General features: G+C 39.2%; 2 protein-coding genes and 1 pseudogene across 2 annotated transcripts in view; 1 reads left to right on the top strand and 2 right to left on the bottom strand.

The window, feature by feature from the left end:
* Positions 1-6,861: 6,861 nt before the first annotated feature.
* On the bottom strand, positions 6,862-8,606 carry IL5 (interleukin 5). Its single transcript, XM_019642162.1, has 4 exons — positions 8,298-8,606; positions 8,076-8,108; positions 7,071-7,199; positions 6,862-6,966 (listed from the first exon to the last, which is right to left on the bottom strand). Exons 1-4 carry the CDS (start codon positions 8,604-8,606, stop codon positions 6,862-6,864), a joined length of 576 nt encoding a protein of 191 aa, XP_019497707.1.
* A 9,616-nt stretch (positions 8,607-18,222) lies between these two features.
* Positions 18,223-24,379, top strand: part of RAD50 (RAD50 double strand break repair protein) — a 101,531-nt gene continuing 95,374 nt past the window's right edge. Inside the window, exons 1-2 of the mRNA XM_019642161.1 lie at positions 18,223-18,640; positions 22,176-22,262. Of these exons, the coding sequence (XP_019497706.1) occupies positions 18,512-18,640; positions 22,176-22,262 (216 nt within the window). The 5' untranslated portion in view covers positions 18,223-18,511. The remainder of the gene's footprint in view (positions 18,641-22,175; positions 22,263-24,379) is intronic.
* On the bottom strand, positions 20,466-21,597 carry LOC109382562 (TIMELESS-interacting protein pseudogene; annotated as a pseudogene).

Raw genomic sequence — 24,379 nt, 5'->3', positions numbered from 1 at the left:
ATAATCATCATTGCAAAGCTTGGTAGTAGGTGTTCTCTGTAAACTGGGTTGAAGGTGGGGGATGCTGCCATTGACATGGGCCCCCTAATATCAGTGGGCAAGATGGGAACCCTAGAATGGCAGAGGCTAGGTTGGGAGCACTTTGCCATTGGAGGCCAGGGGACATAATTACTACAATGAGCAGCAAGTGGGTGCCTTGGCACCCAATGGCAATCAGGGTGCTTTGATCTTTGACCCTCAGGGGTAGGTAATGGTGGTTGATACACTAAAGTGTTCCTTGAGGCAAGAGGTAGATGATCAATCAACATGCTATTCAATGTATGTGTAGTCACATAGAGTTAACAATTTGTGGGTAGAGGCCTGACATCAGCCACCACAGTTGAAAACAGACCCTTCACCCATTTCCCAGATCTAAGGCAGTTTATAAACCCAGTGTCTACTCATTGAACAACCCACTGCAAAGGCATGAAGCAAACTTTCTTTAGTTTTTTGTAAAAAAAAAAACAAAAAGCATTTTAAGAAGGATTGGAGATGAAAGTTAAGTCATTTTTTTTTTAAATTGGGTTACAATGTTTTTCCAGGACCCATCAGTTCAAGTCAAGTCGTTGTCTTCAATCTAGTTGTGGAGCGCGCAGCTCAGCTCCAAGTTGCGGGGGTGGGGGCATAGCCCACCATCCCACATGAGAATTGAACCGGCAACCTTATTGTTCAGAGCATATGCTCTAACCAACTGAGCCACCCGTCCACCCCTTTCTTCAGTTCTTTACTGAAGAGACCTAGAGCCATCATTAGAATAACCATGCACTGGTAAAGGAAATCCTGAGACTTTCAAAGATTGATACATATGAAGTCTGAGCTGTCACTGATGCCTGGAAAACCTAAATGCCACCTGGTTAGAATGAAATTTATATAGAATAATTGATAAATGGAGCTGTGGAATGAATCTTTTTTATACCCTGTGATTGTTTTTCTAATAATAGTTCTTTACTGCATACATAGGATAAACATTCTTAGCACCTGGGAGAACCTTCATATGAGTTCTCTGATCTATGAAGGAAAGGTCAAATAGAAGGTCTTGAAACTATGCCAGCCCTGATCAAGATAGTAAATCAAGGGCCGGCCGAGTGGCGCGATGGTTAAGAGCTGGCTTGGGATGCCAGAGGGCCCCGGTTCGGATCCCACATATGAGGGCCAGTGACTGCCCTCCACAGCTAAGATGCTGAACAACAGCTTAACTTGGATCTGGGCTGCCTTGAGTCGCCGGCGACGGCGTAGGCTGCAGCCCCTGTGGCAGTGGGTTGCCATGGGCTACCGTGTGTAGCCAGCAGCCAGCGTGAGCGGCCAGCAGCCGCAGTGAGCGGCCGTCCAGAAGCCGGCGACTGATCTGCCTCACCCGGGAAGAGCGCAATGATGGTGCCAACTTGGGCCAGTGAAGCAACATCCTCCACAACTAGATTGAAGAACAAAACGACAGCAACTTGTCTGTTCCCCTTCCCGCAATTCCCCAGCACTGTTCCTATCCCCCCAATTACCCAATAAAAATCTTAAAAAAAAAAAATCAAAGGCAATGATGTATTCCTGGGTGATTACCATCATGAAAGGCTTGAGCATACAGGAGAGTAGTGGACCCTCTCACACTCCTATTCCATTTACCCCTCTGGCCTCTGCAAAAACCAGAAGGAGAGTTTCAATTCAGGCCATGGCAGGCTAGCTTGTACAGACTAGCTCTCTAGCTGAGAACAATTAGGAAAGCTTTTAAAAATCAAATGGTTTTTAAAATCTGTTTGAAAGAATCAGAGAGCTAACATGGCAATGAAGAGTTAAGAGACTAAGGCCTGAGAAGGGAAACTTAGAAATGAGCCTGACAGTTGGCATAGCTTTTTGCCTTGAGGCCTTTACTGATTGGAAAACTGTGTCTAGAGGGTGAGAAGCTGAGCAAAAGCTGTGGCTTGAGGGACTGCGGATAAAGCAGAGTTTGGGGCTGTCTCATGGGTATGAAGGAACAAAAATTGCAGTTCAGGGACACCAACTAGGAGGGGTTTCTGTAAATACTTCCAGGCTTTTCATTGGGACCTCTGAAGAGTTATACTCTAAAAGTAAGAATTAACTTAGAATAGATCAATCTTCTAAAACCAAAACCCACCTTTCCATCAGCTGTATTTCAGACTAAATTAAGATGATCTGTTCTTACCCTAATTGCTTGCTAGAAGAAAAGTAATGTCTGGAGGAAGATAACATTATCCTGTATAAAACAGTAACTGTATAATTCCTTCATGCATTCCTTCCAAGACGATTTTTCTCCTTCCACAGTACAACCTATCAAAGTCCTTTTAGTGAGAATTTATTGGTAATAAGCTCTCTCAATTTTTATTCATCTTAAAATGTTTTTAGCTGATTAAAAAATGGGCAAAAGACACGAACAGACACCTCACCAAGGAAGATATGTAGATGGCAAATGCTCGTAAGCATATGAAAAGATGCTCCAGGGCCGGCCGAGGGGCTCAGTTGGTTAAGAGCGTGGGTTCTGAGCAACAGTGTTGCTGGTTCGATTCCCACATGGGCCAGTGAGCTGCGCCCGAGCTGAGCTGCTGCCGAACTGCCAACAGGTGGCAGGATGGCTCAGCTGGTGAGAGCAAGTGCTCCTAACAACAAGGTTGCCCAATTGACTCCAGCATGGGATGGTGGCTATGCCCACCCGCAAGTAAGATTGAACACAGCACCTCCAGCTGAGTGGCTGTGAGCTGCCGATGGGCAGCTGGATGGCAACTAGACTTGGAGCTGAGCTAGCTGCGCCCTCCACAACTAAGATTGAAGGACAACCAACTTGGCTGTTCCCCTTCCCCAATTTCCCAACACTGTTCCCCTTCCCTAATAAAATCTTAAAAAAAAAAAGATGCTCCACATCATACCCATATGCCATTATGGAATTGCAAGTTAAAACAATGAGTACCGCTATGCACCTATTGGAATGGCCAAAATCCAAACCATTGACAACACCAAACGCTGACAAGGATATGCAGCAGCAGGAACTCTCATCCATTGCTGTTGGGAACGCAAAATCAGACAGCCACTTTGGAAGACAGTTTGGCAGTTTCTCATAAGAACCTAAATTACCCTTACCATATGCTCTAACAATCATATTCCTTGGTATTTACGCAAATAAGCTGATAACTTACACCCACACAAAAACCTGCACATAGATGTTTATAGCACCTTTATTCATAATTGCCCAAACTTGGAAGCAACCAAGATATCCTTCAGTAGGTGAATAGATAAATTCTATCTATTTAGAATAGATAGAATGGAATATTATTCAACGTAAATGGAATATTATTCAATGTAAATGGAATATTATTCAATGTAAAAAGAAATGCACTATCAAGCCATGAAAAAACATGGAGGAACCTTAAATGCATATTACTAAGTGAAAGAAGCCAATTTGAAAAGGCTACATACTGTATGATTCCAATGATATGATGTTTAGAAAAGGCAAAACTATGGAGATAGTAAAAATGTTAGTGGTTTCCAAGGGTTAGTAGGGAGGGAGAGATGAAAAGGTGGAGCACAGAGGGTTTCTAGGGCAGTGAAACTAGTCTATGCATATATGACACTGTAATGGCAGATACATGTCACTATACCTTTTCTAAAACCCATAGAATGAACAATACCAAGAGTGAACCCTAATGTAAACCGTGGGACATGGGTGATAATGATGTGTTGACGTTGGTTCACGGATTGTAACAAATGTACGACTCTGGTGCAGGATATTGTTAGTGGGGGAGGCTGTGCATGTGTGGGGTCAGAGGGTGTCTGGGGACTCTGTACTTTCATCCCAGTTAATGTTTTCCACATAGAACACTTCTGCATAGAACATGTGTGTCTTTCAATACAATGCCTTTCACCAATATTTATATAGGAAAAAAATATATTTATATCCTCCAAACTCGACACATTTTTAAATAAAGTGATGGGAAGGAGCTCAACAGAGAAAGTTTTTAGGTTCTCTCCAAATATAATTGATAGCATATCCAAGTTCACAGATGACACTTGGAAAGCCTCTGAATATCAGCTTAGGAGACACGTACCCTGTTACACAGACAAAGCAGCCGTATTAATGGTTTAGTGATCAGTGGGTACTGTTATACATATTTTACCACGGTTTATTAAATAAATAAATACAAAAAAATGAATTCAAAATATTTTATAACCTAGCGTGTTAGCTTGTTGCTTACATACAGTTATTTTACTGTGTTTTATGTTTTGGAAAATTGGTTGAGGATTTTCCATTGAGGTGTAATGGGCTACAAATTTAAAATAACGGGAATAAGGCTCCTGGTTAGTATTTTCTTGCAAACAATGTTAAGTGAGCGATGCCTGTTATTTCTGGCAGAACTTAGAGGAGGCAGAGGTATGATCTGTGAAGGAGCCTGAACCTGAGATGGCAGTGAGCGTAGCAGTGATATGAGGAAATGAGTGTATTTTATCAGTAGCCCCTGACTTACATGCATGGGGGGAGCCCGAAGTCAGAAGCTGGTGGTGGCTGAGTCTAGGTGAGAGGTGAGAGCCTCAACTGAGGCAGTTCGAATGGAGATGGGGGATCTCAGAAAAATTTCAGAGGCTGAATAAGACGCAAGAGCACAGAGGGTAAAAAGCAGGGAGTCACCCAGAAAGGTGATGGGGAGGTAGTCATGGTTACTTTAGCCAAGGTGGAACACCTCAAAAGAAGAGGAGAAAGAAGGACAAGGAGGAGCAACAGTGGCAAGTTTCAGGGGATGAGCATGGTGGACAAAGAGTGACTTTGGCTTTGGATGCATTATGTTGAGGTGTTCCCTGGGAAGGTTGCTCCAAAAATACCTAATAGCCCACACTGGCTCCTCCCACTGGACAATAATAGTGTTATCACTAAGATAGAGTGAAAATAGATGCTCTGTTATTGGGATAAGCCTTTAGGAGGAAAAGCAAGATTCACAAAAGTAGTCCTCTAATACTGAGCCTGCCAAATCCCTCTCTCCCAATGCCCTGGGTTCTGGAGCCCCATAGTAGTCAGGCTTGGGTGAGGGAGCGGTTGATGTGACTGGTAGAAACCCTGTTCCCTCTGGCCAGGGGCATCACGATGGCTTTGCTTCTATAGGGCAGGTGCAATCAGCTGGAGGATCATAGTTTCTGCCTTAAGATCCTTGGTACATCTAAGACTTCCATTTCTGTTAATGGCATACAACCCTGATTGCTTTTAGCTTCCCCGAGACCTGGCGGATTGGTAAGCGTTTATTAGTACAACTTTAGATAGGATATTCCAGTCTTAAATCCACATTAACTATATTGGCCCCTTATAAAGAAGTGGGGAAATGACCTTTTTTGAGAGAGAATATAAGTGTACAAGGGCAAGGATTTTTGTCTGTTGTATTCGCCAATAGGTCTTAGTCCCTAGATCAGTTCTCGACCATATGGGAGGGAGCCCAATAAATATTTGCTGAATTGACTAAAATTGACACTCAGTCTCTTCACAAATCGAGTTTCCTGCTTCCTGTGAGTTTCTAGAACAGTGAGCATGGTGCTGTGCTGACCCATATTCCTCCTCATCAGCTCAGCTCCAGCTCTTGTGGCTTGCTGGATGCACAGGGGGCCCGGGCCATGGCAGAGTGCTGACCACCATACCTGGATTGGCGCAGGAAGGAAAACATGTCTCCTTACACAGAAGGATTTGCACTCTCCCATCTGGGAATCTGTGTCAATGGCTGTGGCCCCTCTCCCAAGCCCAGAAACAGTAGGAGTGGTTGCGTCACACAAGCAATCAAACACACCACATGCAATCCATGCAGATAATGCCCAGGGTAATGGCACTATCTGTAAGGACTTCCAGCACACACCCACAACTGTATCCAGCATGCAGAGTAGGGCCTGTGGTCAGTAAACAAATGAAGGAATCAATGACATAGCTGAATATTGTTACTGGGTCTCTCTCTCCTCAAGGGCTGTGTTTAAGATATATTGTGAAGAACTTATTTTCTGGATCCTTGAGAAATTTTCTCTTGAACAGCCAGTGGGATTGATCTCCCAAATTCTTCTCATAGATTGAGATGAGGTATAGTTACAGATTCCCATACACCTCCCTTCCCAGGGGGAGCCTTGAAACTCATTTTAATTCTAGGGCCAGTCCTGGAAGGCCCATTCATTCACTCATTCATTCACCACCTACTATTTAACCTGCACCATTCTATGTTCCTGATGTATCATGAAGAGGAAACCAGTCTCAGCCCCAGCCCGTGTCTCTGCTGCCTACATCCCCACCAAGGCCTGCTGGTTTAGTTCCACCCATCATATGCCTAGCAACTCTGTGACTTCTGCCACCAGGAAGACGGCAGTGCTCAGCCGGCACACATACACACCCTCCCTCCAAACTCAGCCTGTTCTCACACAGACTGTGCTTACTTCAAGAGTTCGACACAGGCCAGCAACAAATTGAACCAGAGTTTTCTATTTTTGTTTTATTGGAACATAGCCCAACATGAAATAAATATTAATTTTCCAAGTTCTTAACCATTTCATAAATAATATTAAGTTAACAGACATCTTACAGAATGTTATGTTAAATAAGATAAAAGTTTACATCTACTTTGCCTGGAGAAAACTGGAGGAACATTTTTCAGTGATTCTGATATCTGAAATATATTGAAAATATTTTATTTTTCTGCATTTTGCTTCTATGAGGTAGTAAAGTAACAGTATGCTTGAAATAATTGCTATTTTGCCTTGTGAGTTTAATTACACTGAACATGAAGGCCCTACCCTGGTTGGCCCTCATTCTCATTGCAACAAAACATCCTTCTCCTCTTCCAAAATCGTTGGCTACAAGAAGCCACTTCAGTCTAAACTTTCCGTTGTCCACTCAGTGTTTATTACACGAAGAAATGTTTGCAGGTAGTCTAGAAATTTTTTTACTCTCCGTCGTTCTCCTCCACACTGTTTCTGTGAAAAAGAACAGACAATAGGTATTGCAGGGAAATGTCAATTCCTATAAAAAAACAGCCAGACAAATATACTGAAATTTCCACTCCATGTTTTTAACTTACTTTTTGGCGGTCTATGTGTTCTTTTATTAAAGACAAGTTTTGGAATAGTTTTTCCACGGCATCCCCTTGTGCAGTTTGATTCTTCAATATGTCTATCCCCTGAAAAACTTCTTCAATGCATAGTTGGTGCTAAATGAGGAAGATTTAAATAATATAAGTAATCAAATCCAAGTATAAAAATTTGGTCCAAAAAGGTTAGACTTTGTTTTGTGGTGTTTACATAAGTTCCCTTCTCCAAAGAGTTTTTCACTTGTTCCTTTTCTAGGTGGCAAATCAACGCATATTGAGATATGATTTCCAAAAGTAGATGAGGTTTATATAATTCCTGAGGAGTTTTACAAATTATATAAATTAAGTACTTAAACAGAAACAAAATGTTTAGGATGTGTAATATAACTACATTACTGATCGACCTCACATCAGTTTCCTTTTATAGTTCTAGCTGGAATTTAATTCTATTTAGACCAATGAAATCATATATTTTACATTTTAATATGACTATGACATACTCCAAATGTATACATTTCTATTCTATGTCACGATCATTTAACTATGTGGAAATGACTATTAATATAGGGCATTTGTTATATATTTTAAGGTCCACTGACCATGATTCTAAAAATATAATTCTAAGTTGCAAATACTTTCAAAAATTCATTAAAGTGAGGAAAGCAGTAAATAGTCAGAGCTGCATGGAGACTAGGAGGCACCTTTCATCCACTGTGGAATTTTCAGGAAAGAATGCCTGACAAGGTTCTTTGAGATGGGAAACTGACAACATTCCCAAACAGCCTGATCCACTTGTTTAATGGATTCTACTCGTTGTAAAGTCATTCCTGATATATGTAAGTACATACATTCACATACACACACACACACACACACACACACACACACAACAATACAGAACAGTAAATAGTTCCAATGATAACTAATGCTTTATACCTTAAAATATGCAATTTACTTATTCATGCAATCATTTTATCAAATCATAATTTAACTTACATTTTTATGTCCAGGAGTAGGAATCATCAGGCTCTGAAAAGGAAAGGACATACATTCATTTTTAAAGCACTCTAGTATTCGTAACTTTTGATAAAATGGTTGTGACATGGTTATCAATTATCTGTCACTAACGCTCATAATTTCATTACTAGTAAAAGATCTTTAACAATTAAGCACCATGAATGATTATCTATGCCTGTAGGACTCAAAAAAGAAAATTACCCCATCATCTATCAGCCGAGTCCGATGAGTGGAGAGCAGTTGCAAAGTCTCTGCCACCAATGTATTCATGGGACTTTCTACAGCACTGGCACAAATGTAGGCAGCTCCAAGAGCTAGAACACTCAAATGCAGAAGCATTCTCATGGCTCTGATATGTTCAGCCTTTGCCTTGAGCAGAGAAAATGCATTGTACAAGATTATGTACTCAACCAATTTATTCTGTCTCTTTGAGGAAATGAATAATTTCCAACAATCAGATAGAGAACGTCTAATAATGGCATGTTGTGAAACCAAATGTTTCCAATGCATAGTATCTTAAACAATTTTACTTTTATCTTTTAATAATAAAAATCCCTATTTTCCCCCCTTTAAAAGCATTTTCTACTAAAAAAGAAAATCTTTGGGTTGATGCATCACTGCCCCACATTTGCATTTCTTAAAATCAGAAGATTAAACTTTCTCGTGAAAGATGTACATAGAAAACAGACGTATAATGTAAACCACTAAATAGAATTTTGTGCTAAAATACGTAAACATAGGGAGCATTTGGTTTTTCAGGTCTACTAAATTCCATCATGATGGTAGCTAGATTTATCTGCCTTAAAAGGAATTGAAAATAGTGGTGGAAAGATGGTGATTAGAGCAGAAACTATCAAAACTTAGAAGGGTCAAGTTGTGTTCACTGTGGTCTTGATTCAGATTCTTTCTGTTGCCAGTGACCAAGAATCAAACCCAAACTGGTTGAACCCACCAGGGAATTCATTAGATAACCAAAAGTTCCCACATGGAGGCTCCTTTTTATCTTGCTTGCCTCAGTGACTCTTTCTCGACTCCATCGTCAGGCACCTCTCCCACTGTGGTCCCAAGATGATGTCAAAACCCCTGGATCTGTATATATCCTGTTCATGAGTGTCAGGAGAAAGCAAATTGTGCTTTTCTGATTGCTCAATCAAAAGTCCTAGAATTCAGCCTCCTTGTGCCAAGCAGTCACATGTTCACCCTTGAATGGTGACCAGGGGTATGGGATATACTGATTGGCTCTCCTTAGATCTGGAGATGGGCTTCATCACACCCAAATGACATACCTTAGCAATCTGAGGTCCTAGGAGGTAGGTAGTAAGAGAGACATGGTTGCTGGGAAGGCGACTAATAAGCATCTGTCACAGCCACATAACATATGGACATGGCCTCTCCTTCATGTCTGACAGGGTTGGGGTGTCCTTTTGCACCCTGGGTGGGCCATGTATGAATATGAATATATGTGATCAGGGAATTCAACCTTTGTGTTCCTTGGTCTCAGACCTGTAATCCCAGACAGGAGCAAATGAGGCCCCTTTTTAAATAAACGCACTTTATTCTTCCTGGGCCAGAGCACACATAATGGAGCTATCAGCCATTTGCTTTGAGTGGAGGGTTTTAGTGAGCACCCCAAAGTGGTTCTGTGTTGGTGGAAGCCTGACTTTAGGACTATCTTGAGCACCTAAGGCAGATGGTACCAAACGCAAATTACTACCTTGAACCCTTTCCCAAAGCTAGAGAAGTTCTGTAGAAGAATCAGAGGCAGCTGGGAGACAGGCATGCCTTCCATGTGCATGTAATTACTGCTCTGCACAGGTAGGATAAACGTAGTTCAGAACTTCGGTGGCGGCTTTCCTGTACCATGTCTGGTTTTGTTTTCCAGAATATTTGGACTCTTGGTTAGACCTGTCTTAATTTGAACGCTTGAAAGCCCTTTTCCTTGAGACTGCAGGAGAGATACTGGTTCACTTCAGGAGTCAGGTAGGAATCCCAGTAGACTTGTTTCAAGGTGTCCTTACAATGGTGCTCTCAGAACCAAAGCTGAGTTCTGGCAAGAGCCTTCCCTCCCCAGAGGATTTCCTGTGAGAGTGTTTGTGGCTCTGGCTCTCCTCTGGCTCCTTGGAGCTACACTGAGGAAGTGCGAACTTAGATGAAGGTTTCAGAGGAACTGCCAAGTGACTTGTTATTTAGTACCTTAAATATGCAAAGTTCTGAGTTTTTAACTTCTATTATAGGGCTGCATGGGCAATCTACCTGGTAGATAAATTGAGATGCCACTAGACCAGCCTTCACTAAGCAGGAGAAAACTCACCAACCACTCACTGTTTTCAGGAAAGTCATATTGTCTGGCTATGAAAATGAGTGAAATGAGCAAGGTGTAACACGACAAATGTGGTGGGGCTACAGTAACCTGCAGCAAGTATGATCTGTCTAAAGGTGCTGCTCAGCTCCACTTGATTATTGTCATATGACACCCTGGGCTTATGTTGCCAGATTGTCCAATTTTTCAGAGAAGCCAGGAATCTTGATTATTATGTACCACCTCCTGATTTTTAAATATTGGCAATTCATATTTTAAAAAACTGTACAGGGTGCCATTTCATATCCTCTGATTTACAGTATAACTGTGGGTCTCTATTGGAGGACTAGTTATTTACAAACCTCGTATTCAAAATTACATTCATGTTTACACTTTTTTTAATTGTGGCAAAACACATATACAATTTATCATCTTAACCATTTTAAGTGTACTGTTCAGTGGTGTTAAGTACATTTGCCATGTTGTGCAATCCATCTCCAGAATTCTTTTCATCTTGCAAAGCTGAAACTGTATACCCATTAAACAATTCTCCATTGTCCTCTTCCCTTGCCTTTGGTAACCATGCTTTTACTTACTGCCTCTGTGAATTGGACTACTCTAGGTAACTTATATGCAGTATTTGTCTTTTTGTAACTGGCTTATTTCACTTAGAATAATATTTTTAAGGTGCATCCATGTTGTAGCATGTGACAGGATGTCCTTCATTTTATAAGGTGGAGTAATATTTGATTGTATAAATATACACATTTTGTTTATTTATTCATCCATCAGTGGACACTGGGTTGCTTCCATCTTTTTTTTTTAAAGATTTTATTGGGGAATTGGGGGAGGGGAACAGCACTGGGGAGTCAGGGGAAGGGGAACAGACAAATTGCTGTCCTTTTATTCTTCAGTCTAGTTGTGGAGGACGTTGCTTCACTGGCCCATGTTGGTATTATCATTGTGCTCTTCCCGGGTGAGGCAGATCGGTTGCCAGTCTCTGGATGGCCGCTCATGGTGGCTCTTGGCCGCTCTCACCGGCTGCCGGCCACTCACGCTGGCTGCCGGCCACACACGGTAGCTTACGGCAGCCCACTGCAGCAGGGGTTGCAGCCTACACCATCGCCCGTGACTCACGGCAGCCCAGCTCCAGGTCGAGCTGTTGTTCACCATCTTAGCTGTAGAGGGCAGTGTCACTGGCCCCCATGTGGGATCCGAACTGGGACCCTGCTGCTCAGAGCCCCAAGTCAGCTGGCATCCCAAGTCAGCTCTTAACCAACGCGCCACTCGGCCGGCCCGCCTCCATCTTTTGATTATTATGAATAATGCTTCCATGAACTTGGGTGTTCAAAATTATTTCTTATAATGTTGTCATAGTCACTGAGTTTTCCTCTATGAGTCTGATCCCTCCAACTTGATTGCAAACTCTCTCAGAGCAGGGACCATAAAATAATGTGTTTGAAAGAAACTTTTTACTATAAAATTCCGAACAAAAGCTAATAGTTTTAATCTCCTGTGCAGAAGAATCCCAAGTAACTTATGTAGACATTCCAAGGAAGTAGAATATAATTCCCTTTAAGTGGGGGTTACAGTGACTTAATTTTAAAGAGTACAGCATGGAAAAGGGATTCTAAGAGGAGTAACTTTGTAGTGGAGAACTCTGTCAAACCTCCACCTGGCGACCAAGTTCAACATCAACAGTAATAAGTCATGTTAATAGCATGTACCCTTAATATGATGTAATAAAAATGGCATTTTATCTCTGTGGTCTTCCTACCAAAAACCCATAAGCTCTATTGAACCATAAGAAAAACATCACACATGCCCAACTGAAGGACAAAATACCTCACCAATATTCCTTAAAACTGTCAATTCAAGGTCATCAAAAGCAAGCAAAGTCTTAGAAAGTGTCATAATCCAAGGAGCCTAAGGAGACATGCTGACTAAATGTAATGTGGTGTCCCGGATGATATCCAGGAACACAAAAATGACAGTAGGTAAAACTAAGCCCCCCCCCCAAAAAAAACCCCAAAAAAACCTGTGGAGTCTAGTAATGTGCCAATCTGGGTTCCTTAGTTGTGACAAATGTGCCCTACTAATGTGAACAACAGAGGAAATTGGGTGCTAGGTAACTCTCTAGAATATTCTTGCAAATTTTCTACAAATCTAAAATTATTTAAAATAAAAAGTTTACTAAAAATAACGTTGCAAGTTGAAAAAAGTTAATGATTGTTTTTACTATTATTATTAAAGAGACTTTGTATCCCATAAATGTCATACACTTGGGACCTTTCTACTTCACCACTAGACTCTGTGCTCCTTGAAAATAAGGATTTTATTTAACTGATCTCTTCATCTTCGAGGACCAGCCGATGATAGGCATAAATTCATGTTTGCTGAGTAAATAATTGAATGAATAGGCAGGCATTTGGTTTTATTAGTTGAACAAATTAATATGAATACTGTAGAAACTCAAGTAGTCTGAAGGAATAGAAGCAACTTTAATAGGACTCCTAAAAAAAAAAAAAGATAGAGCAAAGCTTTAAGGAGGCTAAGCTCTACAGAGCAAGCCAATATGAACTTCCATGGCATTTTTAGAAACTCATTATTTTAGCAGAACAGAAAGAAATTAGCAACCAGTATTCAGAACTTTAAAGAATGATTAGTAATTACATAACTTAGAAAAAGGGGTTTGAATAGTGGTGAAAAGTTGTGTTAGTAACATCCATTCTTTTGCCCCCAAACCTGTATTTCTATTAGCGGCTTCCAAATTGGCAAACTGATTTTAAAGACAGTTAACTGTGGTTTTTACTAACCGTGCAATCATTTTAGGTCAAATGACTTTTCTATGAACTGATTCTAATCAATCAACTGGGCATGATGCCACAAACTTTTCACAGTGACTAAAGGTAAATGATAGCATCTCTTTCTTCCCTTGCCCCTATTCTAACCTCCATCCTTTTAATCCCCGAGCATCTTTAAAATAATTTTTTATTGAGTAAATAACATTATAGAAAAATAAATACAGAACTTCTTCCTCTTGGCTTTGCAACTATCAGTTTTTTGATGACTTTGTCCAATCTTTACTAACCCATAGCTTTGCAGAATTGTAATAAATGAATATATACAATTTGTGTTTATCTTTTTTGCTTCTTTTTTATGTATCTGCTTGTTATCTTAAAGGTTACCTGCTATTAGATGAAATTGATGTAACAAGATTTACTTCACCACTTGGTTTGTTTCTAGTATTCCACAAGTGTAAAAATGCTATTAGGAAGCTCTTTGTATAATTAAAAAATATATATTTCCTTGGGAGCATTTGAGATTTTGTTTCTGGGCATATGTCATCACTTTAGCTGAACAAACTCATAAAAATTACCTACAGGTTTGGGGCCTGCTGGGTGGTGCAGTTGGTTAGAGCGCAAGCTCTGATCAACAGGGTCACCGGTTCAATTCCCACAGGGGCCAGTGAGCTGCACATGAGCTGAGCTGCCACTCAGCTGCCAATGGACAGCCGGATGGCTCAGTGTGCAACAAGGTTACTGGTTCGACTCCCACATGGGATGGTGGGCGGTGCCCCCTCCACCCCCGCAACTAAGATTGAACATGCCACCATGAGCTGAGCGGCTGCTCAGCTGGTGAGAGCGTGTGCTCTTAACAAGATTGCTGGTTCAACTCCTGCATGGGATGGTGGGCTGCAGCCCCCCGCAACTAAATTGAAAGCGGTGACTGGACTTGGAGCTGGGCTTGTGCCCTCCACAACTAAGATTGAAGGACAACTTGACTTGGAGCTGATGGGTCCTGGAAAAACACAATGTTCCGCTTCCCCAATTCCCCAATATTAAAAAAAAAAATTATCTACAGTTTTGGATGTTTCTTATGTTAAAACTTCAGAGAACTCTTCTCAAAAAAAAATATAGACTCTAGCATGTGATCATTTTTATAGCTTTTGTTACATTTTACCAGATCACCCCTCTGAAAATATTCAATGCAAAAATCTCATATTTTTACTATGGGATAGGTTTCTTTCCTTGAAGATTCTTTAGCACTAAGGTTCAATAGTTTTATTAATATAATATAATAAATGAAATGAACCCCGAAGGAAGGTATGATGCAAGAAACAGTGGTAATCAAAGAGATTGATAAATGTATTGGTAAACCTATATAAATGCTGTTTTTAAAAATGACTTATTTAGGGGATTTCAAGACAATGAGGAACAACAAAAATACTAAGCACTGATAATGTAGGAGATGGAAGGAGTGATCAGAATTGGAGCATTTTAAGGTTCTTGTACTGTTTGGAAGGATGCTAAAGGTATTAACTTTAGACTTCATAATAGGCATGTAAAAAATTTAAGAGTAGCCACTAAAATAATAGAAATAGAATGTCTAACTCCCAAAACCAGTAGAATAAAACATGAGAATAAAGGAAGCTCAATCAATCAAGAAACTAGAAAAGGAGAAAAAGAAGCAAAGAAAAAGCACAGAAAAAGACATGAAAAATGCATTCAAATTTGTCAGGAATCACAGTAATTGAAAACAGATTAAACTCACCGATTAAAAGGAAAACACTACAAAATTGTATCAAAAATCATCTCAGCTCTTTTCAAGAGATACACTTCATGGGAAATGACATAAAGGATTGAAAATCAAGGGGTTGAAAATCAAAGACTGGACAAATACTAATCAAAAGAAAGCTGATGTACTAATACCAACATCAGAAAAAGAATTTGAGAAAGTATTAATATTATGAGGACAAAGATATCCATTAACAGGTATAAAATGGTGTCACATGGTAGTTTTATTTTCCATTTTGTTAAGTCAGATATAAGCGAAACCAAACATTTTCCAGTAGTAGTTTACTGAGAACTGGGTACTTGACTGATTTACCTTTTTAGTTCTTTTTATTTTTATGGATTAATCAATTTTATTGCAAATCTTTTCCACCCTCCTCCTAGAGTTATCTTAGTTGTACAGTTTCCTATTGTTACAAAGTTGAAAACTTTTGTAATGGAATCTGGTTACCTTGTCATGTCTATTTTTTTCCTTCAATTTGTAATTTCTGTTCTGACGTATTTTAAATTACAGAAAGCCTGACACGATCATTAACACTTCCATATGCACCTCAAAAATTGATCATTTCTTACACAGCAAAATATCATCACATCTAATATAATGTAATTAACAATAATTCTATTTTTAACATTTAATTTCCTGTCCACATTCAGAAAAAGTTTCCCCATATATCCCCCCAATTTCCTTCACATCTGTATGTCCAAACCAGGATCCAATCTGGGACCATGTGTTGCATCTGGGTGACATGTAACTCAAATCTCTTTTAATTTGCAAGTCTTGTGTTTTTTTTAAGTCTTTTATAATCTACAACAGTCCTTGTTTTAATGACAAGGAGAGCCTGGGCTAGTGTTTTATAACAGATCCCACCTTCCAGATTTTTTTCCATCCTGGTGGTGTTATTAATGTAATCCTTAATTCCTGTGAACTATAAGTTCTATTTAAAGGTGTGATTAGATTTCAAGTTTAACTTTTTAAAAGAAAACAAAATGGCATAAGAGGTGATGTTGGCTGGATACTTCATGATACAATCACGGAAAGAGATGTCTGGTTTTCCCAGTCATTGCTAATTTCTTGTGTTACTTTGAGTCCTAAAATTCTGCTTTGAAAGTGAGGGTAATTAATTACCTTTCTGAGCTTTTCTTTTATTGTTTTCAGAAATATCTAGATTCATTCACCTTGAATTTAGAGTGGTAAGTACAATAAGGTATAGATTTGCTTTTTTTCTTCTTATTGACACCCAAGTATGTACCCAAGTATTTATTTAAATGGTGGTAGGGGGTGGGGTGGGGTAGGAAATGGTCTTGGTTACACACCTGTTTACATTTTCCAAAACTCATGGAACTATACATTGGAAAGGGTGAATATTACTGTATGTAAATTATGTTTCAGTAAACCTGACTTTAGAAAACGGGCTTTCACTATGTTAAGGCCATACTACTGGGCAAGATCATAAATCAGAGGTCCTAGTTTCCTCACTGTTTACATGCCTGGAGTCCTAGTATGAGAATCTCCTTTCAGTCAGTCATAGAGAATAGATATGAAAATAATGAACTTACCAGTAAGGTCAATTTTGAATTGTCTTCTATGGAAACCTTGTAAAAGCCCCAATGAGAAAAATTGTATGTGACAGATACAGCCAAACAGCGATGCTAAACATTCATTCCTTTAGCTCCTCCTAGTAATTTTCCCGTACTGAGTAAAAAACAAACAAAAGAAAATCCCCCAATTTTTTAAATAAAAAAATGGGCTTTAATATTTTGTGATTGTTTTATTACATTTGGTTGGTCACATAAGGTATTATTGTATAATTTCAATCTGTTTTGTTCCACTGGTAACTTAAAATATTTACTGTAATAACTGACATTTTCATATTTCCTTCCTTGGTAAATTAAGACAAAATTCACAGGCCTTCCCCAGTTGCATCCTCTGACATGTGAATTTTTTTAGTTTAGGTATTAAGCTCTATAAATGACTGTCTTGAGAGTGTGTGATTAGAGAGTTTTCCCTACATTTTTCTATCTCAGTAATCCAAAATCTTTGTTTTGATTTTAATGTCTTCCACTATATATCCCTCCATTAAGTTGGTTTCCAAAAAGCATATTCTCATTTTTGAGAAAGGTAATTTCTTTTCCCCTTATTTATTTGTATTTTTTACATACAAAAAGTTGTACATAATGTATACAATATGATGCTTTGGAGGCAAATATGAGTATACGCCAGTGTAACCATCACCACAATCAATACCATTAGCATATCTATCACCTTCAAATGTTTCCTCCCACCTCTATTTTTTTGTAAGAACACTTAAGATCTACACTTTTAGCAAATTCTTAAATATACAATATTGTTAGATATAAATATACAACAGTAGACACTATGGCATACAGTAGATCTCTTATTACTCATCTTGCATAACCAAAACTATCTCTTTGAAAGGTGTCTATTCCTAGCTTGTGTCAGTACTTATAAAAGTGGATTTCTTTCACATCATATTTGCATAATATTTGTTTTATAACAGCATTTAGCTTTTTGTCTCAAACATCTCTCTACACTCTTAAAAATTACTGAGAACCTCAAAGAGTTTTCTAAAAATTTTGTTTTTAATTATAATTGGCATACAATGTTAGTTACATGTATACAACATAGTAGTTGACACATACCTTATGATGTGATCATCACACTAAGTCTAGTAACCATCTGTCACTGTGCAACGTTATTACAGTATTATTGACTATATTCCCTGTGCTATACACTACATTTCCAAAAAGCTTTTATGTGTTACAACTGTCAACATTTACTCAATTAGAAATTAAAATTGTTTTTTTTTTTTAAGCAGAAGAATACACAAGCACACATTCCAAGAGTCACCATTGCGATGGCATCACCACACGTCATGTGATCACTGGAAAAATACATTAGGGAGCAAATTAGTGAAAAAGGTAAATAACGTCTGAGTATTATTAGAAAAAGTTTTGACATTAGCCGATTCCGCGCTTCCCCGCCTCTATTCCAGATTCCCAGGATCACACTTTAAGAACGGCTGTCCATAACAAGACGTTGTCGTCCCTTAGAGTTAGTGCCTCTCCTTGCTGCCCAGGTCCCCAGCAAGGTGTCGGAATCCACAGCCAAAACTAAGACGTCCTAGCACCCAGCCCCCTGGGGCGGAACCGCTCCTGGAAGCCACAGTTGCGCGCGCACCGCAGGTCTTCCACTTCCCGGCATACCCCGGGGCTGCGGCGTAAATGCACGCAGGGCGACGCGACTCACGTGACCCGCGGGGCAGCCGAGGCGGGAATCTGCGAGTGGGCACGGTCACCGTGTTCCTAGGTTTGTGTTTTGAGTCTTCTGTGGGCATCCTCTGGCCGGCCCCCACCCGTTCTCGCCCGCCAGCCGGGAAGGAAGCCAGTGTGAGAAGAGGGGTTCCGGCTAGAGCCTTCGCTCCCCTGGAGCCTCACGGCCCGTGCTCGCCCTGCTGCGGCCTCACTGCTAAACCTTGCTGGGCTCTAGGCCCCTGGTGTTGAGATAAGAAACATTTACAACCATGTCCCGGATTGAAAAGATGAGCATTCTTGGCGTGCGGAGTTTTGGAATAGAGGATAAAGATAAGCAAATTATCACTTTCTTCAGTCCTCTTACAATTTTGGTTGGACCCAATGGGGCGGGGAAGACGGTAAGTCCTAAGTAGCCGCCTTCAGTTTTTCGTGTCACCACATCTTACGAATCTGGAGAATAAAGTATCTGGAGAGTTCGGAACGCTGATTAGGACGAGAGGCGTCCATACGGCTCTGTTTTTGGGGCCCCAAGGAGTGCCTGTTCCTCTGGGTGCCTCCCCCGCCCGGGGCGTGGCCTGGGGTGGTCTTTCGGACTCCGCGACTTAACGAGTTAACCACACCCAGCATCCTAAGGGTGTCCAGGCCTGTCTGGTGGACAAGGGTTTTCTTGAGAATCCCACGAGACCCGAAGCTACTGCTTTGCCCTTTTAAGAGTTCATAGTCCTACAATAAGCTTGTTTGTTTGTATTGATGTTTTTTAACACTCGCCCTGCCCCCAAAGCATAGCACTCAATTCCTGGTAGTTGTCCCAATATAGGGATTTCTATAGAAGTTATAAAATATAAATATATGAGTTTCCAAGAATGCCAGCTGTCTAAGCATAATAAATGGGAAACATGGCTTAGTTTTAAAATGAAACTGATGCGGTGGGGTTTAGTTAAATTGGAGAACTGCAGGTGTACCTTATTTCATGGCGCAGGGCTTTTTGCGCTTCACAGATGTTATGTTTTTTACTGAAGGCAAGCCCCTCCACCCAGCAAAAAGATTAGGACTCGCTTTATTGTGGTGGTCTGGAATCAAACCAGCAATATCTCTGAGTGTTGCCTGTATTTTGTTAGGATGGGTTTACCTGTTCAAAAAATTTGAGCACAATTTATTTACTGTGACTTTAAAGCACTGGAAATATTTAGAAATTTGGATTGGGCCCTGAAATGGCAAGCAATTGCAGAAAAAATATAGCTAAGAGGCTGTCTGGTCTGGAAGGGTGGCTAGAGAAAAAGCAAGGTAACAGTGTAACAAGGAGAAGAGTAAATGCAGTTTTGTGCAAAGTGTACAGAAAGAGGAGGTTTAATGTTGAGAGTTGAAAGCCTGACTTGTCTACTTTTGTTTATGTAAAAATATTATTGAATGCCAATTATGTACCTAGCATTGTATTAAGTACATTACTGCTGTAAAGGAGACTTAACGTTTATGAGCACTGGCTGCCTGAATTCAAATTTTTTGCTTTGTCATTACCTGTGTGATTGGGGGCAAACGTGACCTAAAATGTTCTGTGCCCCAGTTTTCTCATTTATAAAATGAAGATAAAAATAGTTTCTGCAGCCTAGGATTAATGTATGTAAAATGTGGTGGTTAGTACAATAACTGGCACATAATACACTCTGTGTAACTTAGTCATTGGTTTTGGGTGGGTTTGTTTGTTTTTTTAGTTTTATTTAGTAAGATTTTATTTAGTAAGATTTATTTATTTATTTTATTTTATTTTATTTGTTTATTTTAGCTGAGCCATCCTGACACCTGTTGGCAGCTCAGCTTGGGCCGGGACTTGAACCGCTGTTGCTCAGAGCTCGCACTCTTGAGTGAGCTCTTAACCAACTGAGCCACTACGCCGGCCCCCAGATTTTTATTTTTTAAATGGATATTAAGATTCATTATATATTTACATCTTAAAATACCACCAAATTTAGTGAAAACAAGGCATTTGATGGCATACCAGCAGCAGAAGTGGCTTATTAACTAGTAATGATTGTTACAAAGTCATATCTATATAAAAGTAAACACTAAAGAGAACAGACTTGATTAAAGTTAGTAAGAAACAACTATAATTATAAATACCAGATTTTAAAGAGGAATCTGTAAAGGTTTTACTACATAAGGATTTCAAAGTAGACAAAATACACAGTAATTTAAAACTTGGAGGATACCAAGTTAACAGATTTCCTCTTAGCTGAGGTCTCCAACCTCAGTAACATTTCTGAATGAAGCATAAAGTTACTGTTATATATTTTCAAAGGATTGGTCCAGTTGTGCTTTCTCTATTTTTAATTCCTGCTCTTCATTTACAGTATTGGCAGCAGCATCTTTCTGTGGATTGTCTTGAATGTCTGTTGAATCCGTCTGACTCCTCTTTTTGATCCTCACCCATATTAACACCTTCAATTGTCCATGCCCTGGGTATGTTCATTAACAAGTGATTTCCTGGGGACTATTAGTAGCTTTGCCTGCCTTCTTTCCAAGGCCAGTTGTTTCTCTCAATTCTTTGTTGTTGCTCTTCGGTTAGGCTTCCACTTGACTCAGAAGCAAACTTCTCACTTTCAGGTGAATTTGTCAGAAAGGGGTCTAATTCAGTAGCAGTTATATCATGGTCATTATTTTCCCCTAATTTATCATTATTGCTAATATAATCTACATGTAAACTAGGCAGATCAAGTCAAATTCGTTTTAAACAGATCTGAACTTTTTATTTCCCAGGTATTCCACTCTGTCAATAAAGCCTCAAATTGCAGTTCAGGGAATAGTCTATGTGCCCAGTGCCCCTATGTCTGATTAATGTCTTCAAGTCTTTAGCCTCATGACCTTTACCTTTGAATTTTGCATTATCAAACACATGCCTCAATGCTGGAAGCCTTCGCTCTGAAATTAATCTCTGAGCATCCAGCTTGGGTATATTCCTTTTAACTGTTCTCTTTGGAGGTACAGGAACAAATGCTTCTCTTCCTGACTCTTCATCAGGTTCAGCTCCTTCACCATCTCTCTCTGGAGAAGCTGGAGGTGGGAAAGGATTTGGAAAAGTTTCATCTATCTTCTCATCATCTGGTAGATCACTCAAGCCATTCTCCTGTGGTTCCAGCATGTTTTCCTCCCTTTCTGGACACTCCTGGATCTTCTTTGAAGATTCATCTTCCTCTAACCTGGTCGGCAAGACTCCATCCTAGGCCCTCTTTATTCATTTATGCACATGGCTGATTCCCTCAGCCGGCAGCCTCAGCCCTCAAGAACTTCACTCTCCTGCTAGCACACTCTCACCTCACTCAGACTGCAGCAGCCACAGCACCGTGCTTGGCGTGGGCCAGCAAACCGGGTGGGGTGTTTTGATTTTTTTTTTACTTTTTTAGAATGTCAGCTTTATTGAGGAATAATTGACATATAAAATTGTAAGATATTTAAAGTATACATCTGGTGATTTGATATACTATATATTGTGAAAGGATTCCCCCTATCTAGTTAACACATCCATTACCTCACATATTTATCTTTTTTTTTTAGTCAGAACATTTAAGTTCTACTCTCAGCAAATTTCAATTTTACAATAGTGTTGTCAACTATGATAACCATATTTTACGTTAGCCATTGTTATTATTAACCTAAATTAGTTTAAAGGGTTTTAATTGGAAATAGAAAAAAAATTTCCAAATACTGAATTTTTATTTTATTTTAGTATACTTTCTTAGTTATATGGCTTTTCTATCAATTCATAACAATTATTCTTTAACACTTAATCATATCTATATTACAGGTTTTATGTCAATTTTATCTGCTTGTATCCTTTATAGTCTCAATGGTAAAGAATATTTTTATAATGAATTAACATTTTACGATAAACTTATGTGATTGATTCTCATAATTAAATAATATAATTTTCTTTTTCTTTAGACCATCATTGAATGTCTAAAATATATTTGTACTGGAGATTTCCCTCCTGGAACCAAAGGGAATACATTTGTTCATGATCCCAAGGTAATGGTGCTAGTAAAATTTTGAACTTTTAAAATAAAATTTTTATAATTATAAAAGTGATATCAGCTTATTGTAGAAAACCTGGCACTGGAGAGGTATAAAGAGATATGAAAATGAAAACCATTGTTAACATTTTTATGGATTTTCTTCTTTCTTACGTATTATTTTACATTGCTGAAGTCATACTCTAATTTTGTATTCTGAGGGTTTTTTCCCCACTTAACATTATCATAAAGTCTTATGTCATTAAAAAACTATATTAAAATTTTAATCTGGGTTTTTGGAACATGGGTGCTTCTTTTAATCTTTATACTTTTTGTATGTGTGAAATATTCCCTCCTTAAAATATATAACCTTTTATGAACATTTTAAATAACTGAATAATTTTCTTACATTTAATTGCTTTTTTAGCTATTCATGAAAATGTACTGTGATGAAACTATTTGTGTATGAATCTGAATTATGGTGTTTACACTATTAGTGTGTGTAAAGGACAGAATTTTCTATGCATATTTTGACTATAGATTTTTTTTGTTTCATATACTATAGTGGAGTCATGTGCCTCTCTCAATACCTTCCCCCACAAGAGCTCGTTGTATATTTATTCCAGGCTTTTTTCTGTGTTTATGAAAACATATCTGTGTGCATATATAAATATACTCACATATGTATTTTAACACATTTAAAAGTTTTATTATACTGTACAAATCAAATATTTAGTGATGTACTGCATATATGTTTATATGTATATTCTGGGGGTGCCAAAAAAATAAACACACATGACTTGTATTCATCTTTTGTTATTAGTATATATTGAGTATTACAATTTTAATATAGGTTTTTCCTTTCTTAAAATGCGTATATATATATTTTTGGCACCCTCTGTATATACACACACTTTTATTTCATTGTTTTACTAAATAGTATTCCATTGAGTTTATATTCTATAGTTTATTTAACTGACCTCCTGTTGATGGTCATTTGTTTCTACTTTTCTATGACTACAGATAACTGTAATAATTAAAGTACAGTATTTACTAGTTTTCCTCTTAGAAGTAGAAATACCACTTAGTACCACTTAGTACATTTACCAAGCCCTCTCTACAGTGACTGTTCACACCTTCTCTCTCTTTAAACCTATAATCTACTCTTCTCCATTGATGATCTTGCCTTGTACTTTTTTGAGAAAATAGAAGGAATCAGAGGAAAAGTCCCTCATTTTCCAATCATAAAATCTACCAAACTACTTTGCATATGTACCCCATAGTATCTGTTTTCTTTATTAGGGGTAAATTGTTTATTGTTTTATCTAAAGATCAACCAACTCCTCTTGGAGGCTGGATCCAATTCCTTTTGTCATATCAAGCATTTTGCTTTTCAGCTCCTTCTTGCTCCTTCATTAGTAGTTTTTTCTGCTTTATAGGGTCATTCACATCAACATGTAAACATGCTCTAGAAGCTCCAGTCTACAAACACACAAAAAACTGTTCCTTTACTCCAAACCACCCTCTGGCCACTACCTCTTCTCTGTCCCAGTTGATAGCAAAATTCACAGGAGTTGTATGTACTCATTTTCTTCATTGCTTCCCATTTTCTCCTCAGCCTACTCTGTTCAGATTTTCTTTTTTTTTTTTCTCCTCACAAAAACTGCTCTTGTCACCAGTAATCTCCATGTTGCCAGATAAATTGGTCATTTTTCTTTCTTTTTTTTTTTTTAAAGATTTTATTGGGGAATTGGGGAAGGAGAACAGTGTCAGGGAATTGGGAAAGGGAAACAACCAAGCTGTTGTCCTTCAGTCTTAGTTGTGGAGGGCGCAGCTAGCTCAGCTCCAAGTCCAGTCACTATCCGGCCACCTGTTGGCAGCTCACGGCCATTCAGCTCAAGGTGCCATGTTCAGTCTTAGTGGTGGGCGGGCGTAGCTCACCATCCCATGTGGGTGTCCAGCTGGCAACCTTGTTGTTAGGAGCACGTACTCTCACCAGCTGAGCCATCCTGCCACCTGTTGGCAGCTCAGCGGCAGCTCAGCTCGGGCTCAGCTCACTGGCCCATGTGGGAATCAAACTGGCAACCCTATTGCTCAGAGCTTGCGCTCTTAACCAACTGAGCCACTTGGCCAGGC

The sequence above is a fragment of the Hipposideros armiger genome, unplaced genomic scaffold, assembly GCF_001890085.2.
Source record: "Hipposideros armiger isolate ML-2016 unplaced genomic scaffold, ASM189008v1 scaffold_66, whole genome shotgun sequence".
In the NCBI taxonomy this organism is placed as follows: Eukaryota; Metazoa; Chordata; class Mammalia; order Chiroptera; family Hipposideridae; genus Hipposideros; species Hipposideros armiger.
The sequence above is the reverse complement of the archived record's forward strand: the minus strand, read 5'-3'. Positions and strand labels throughout refer to the sequence as shown.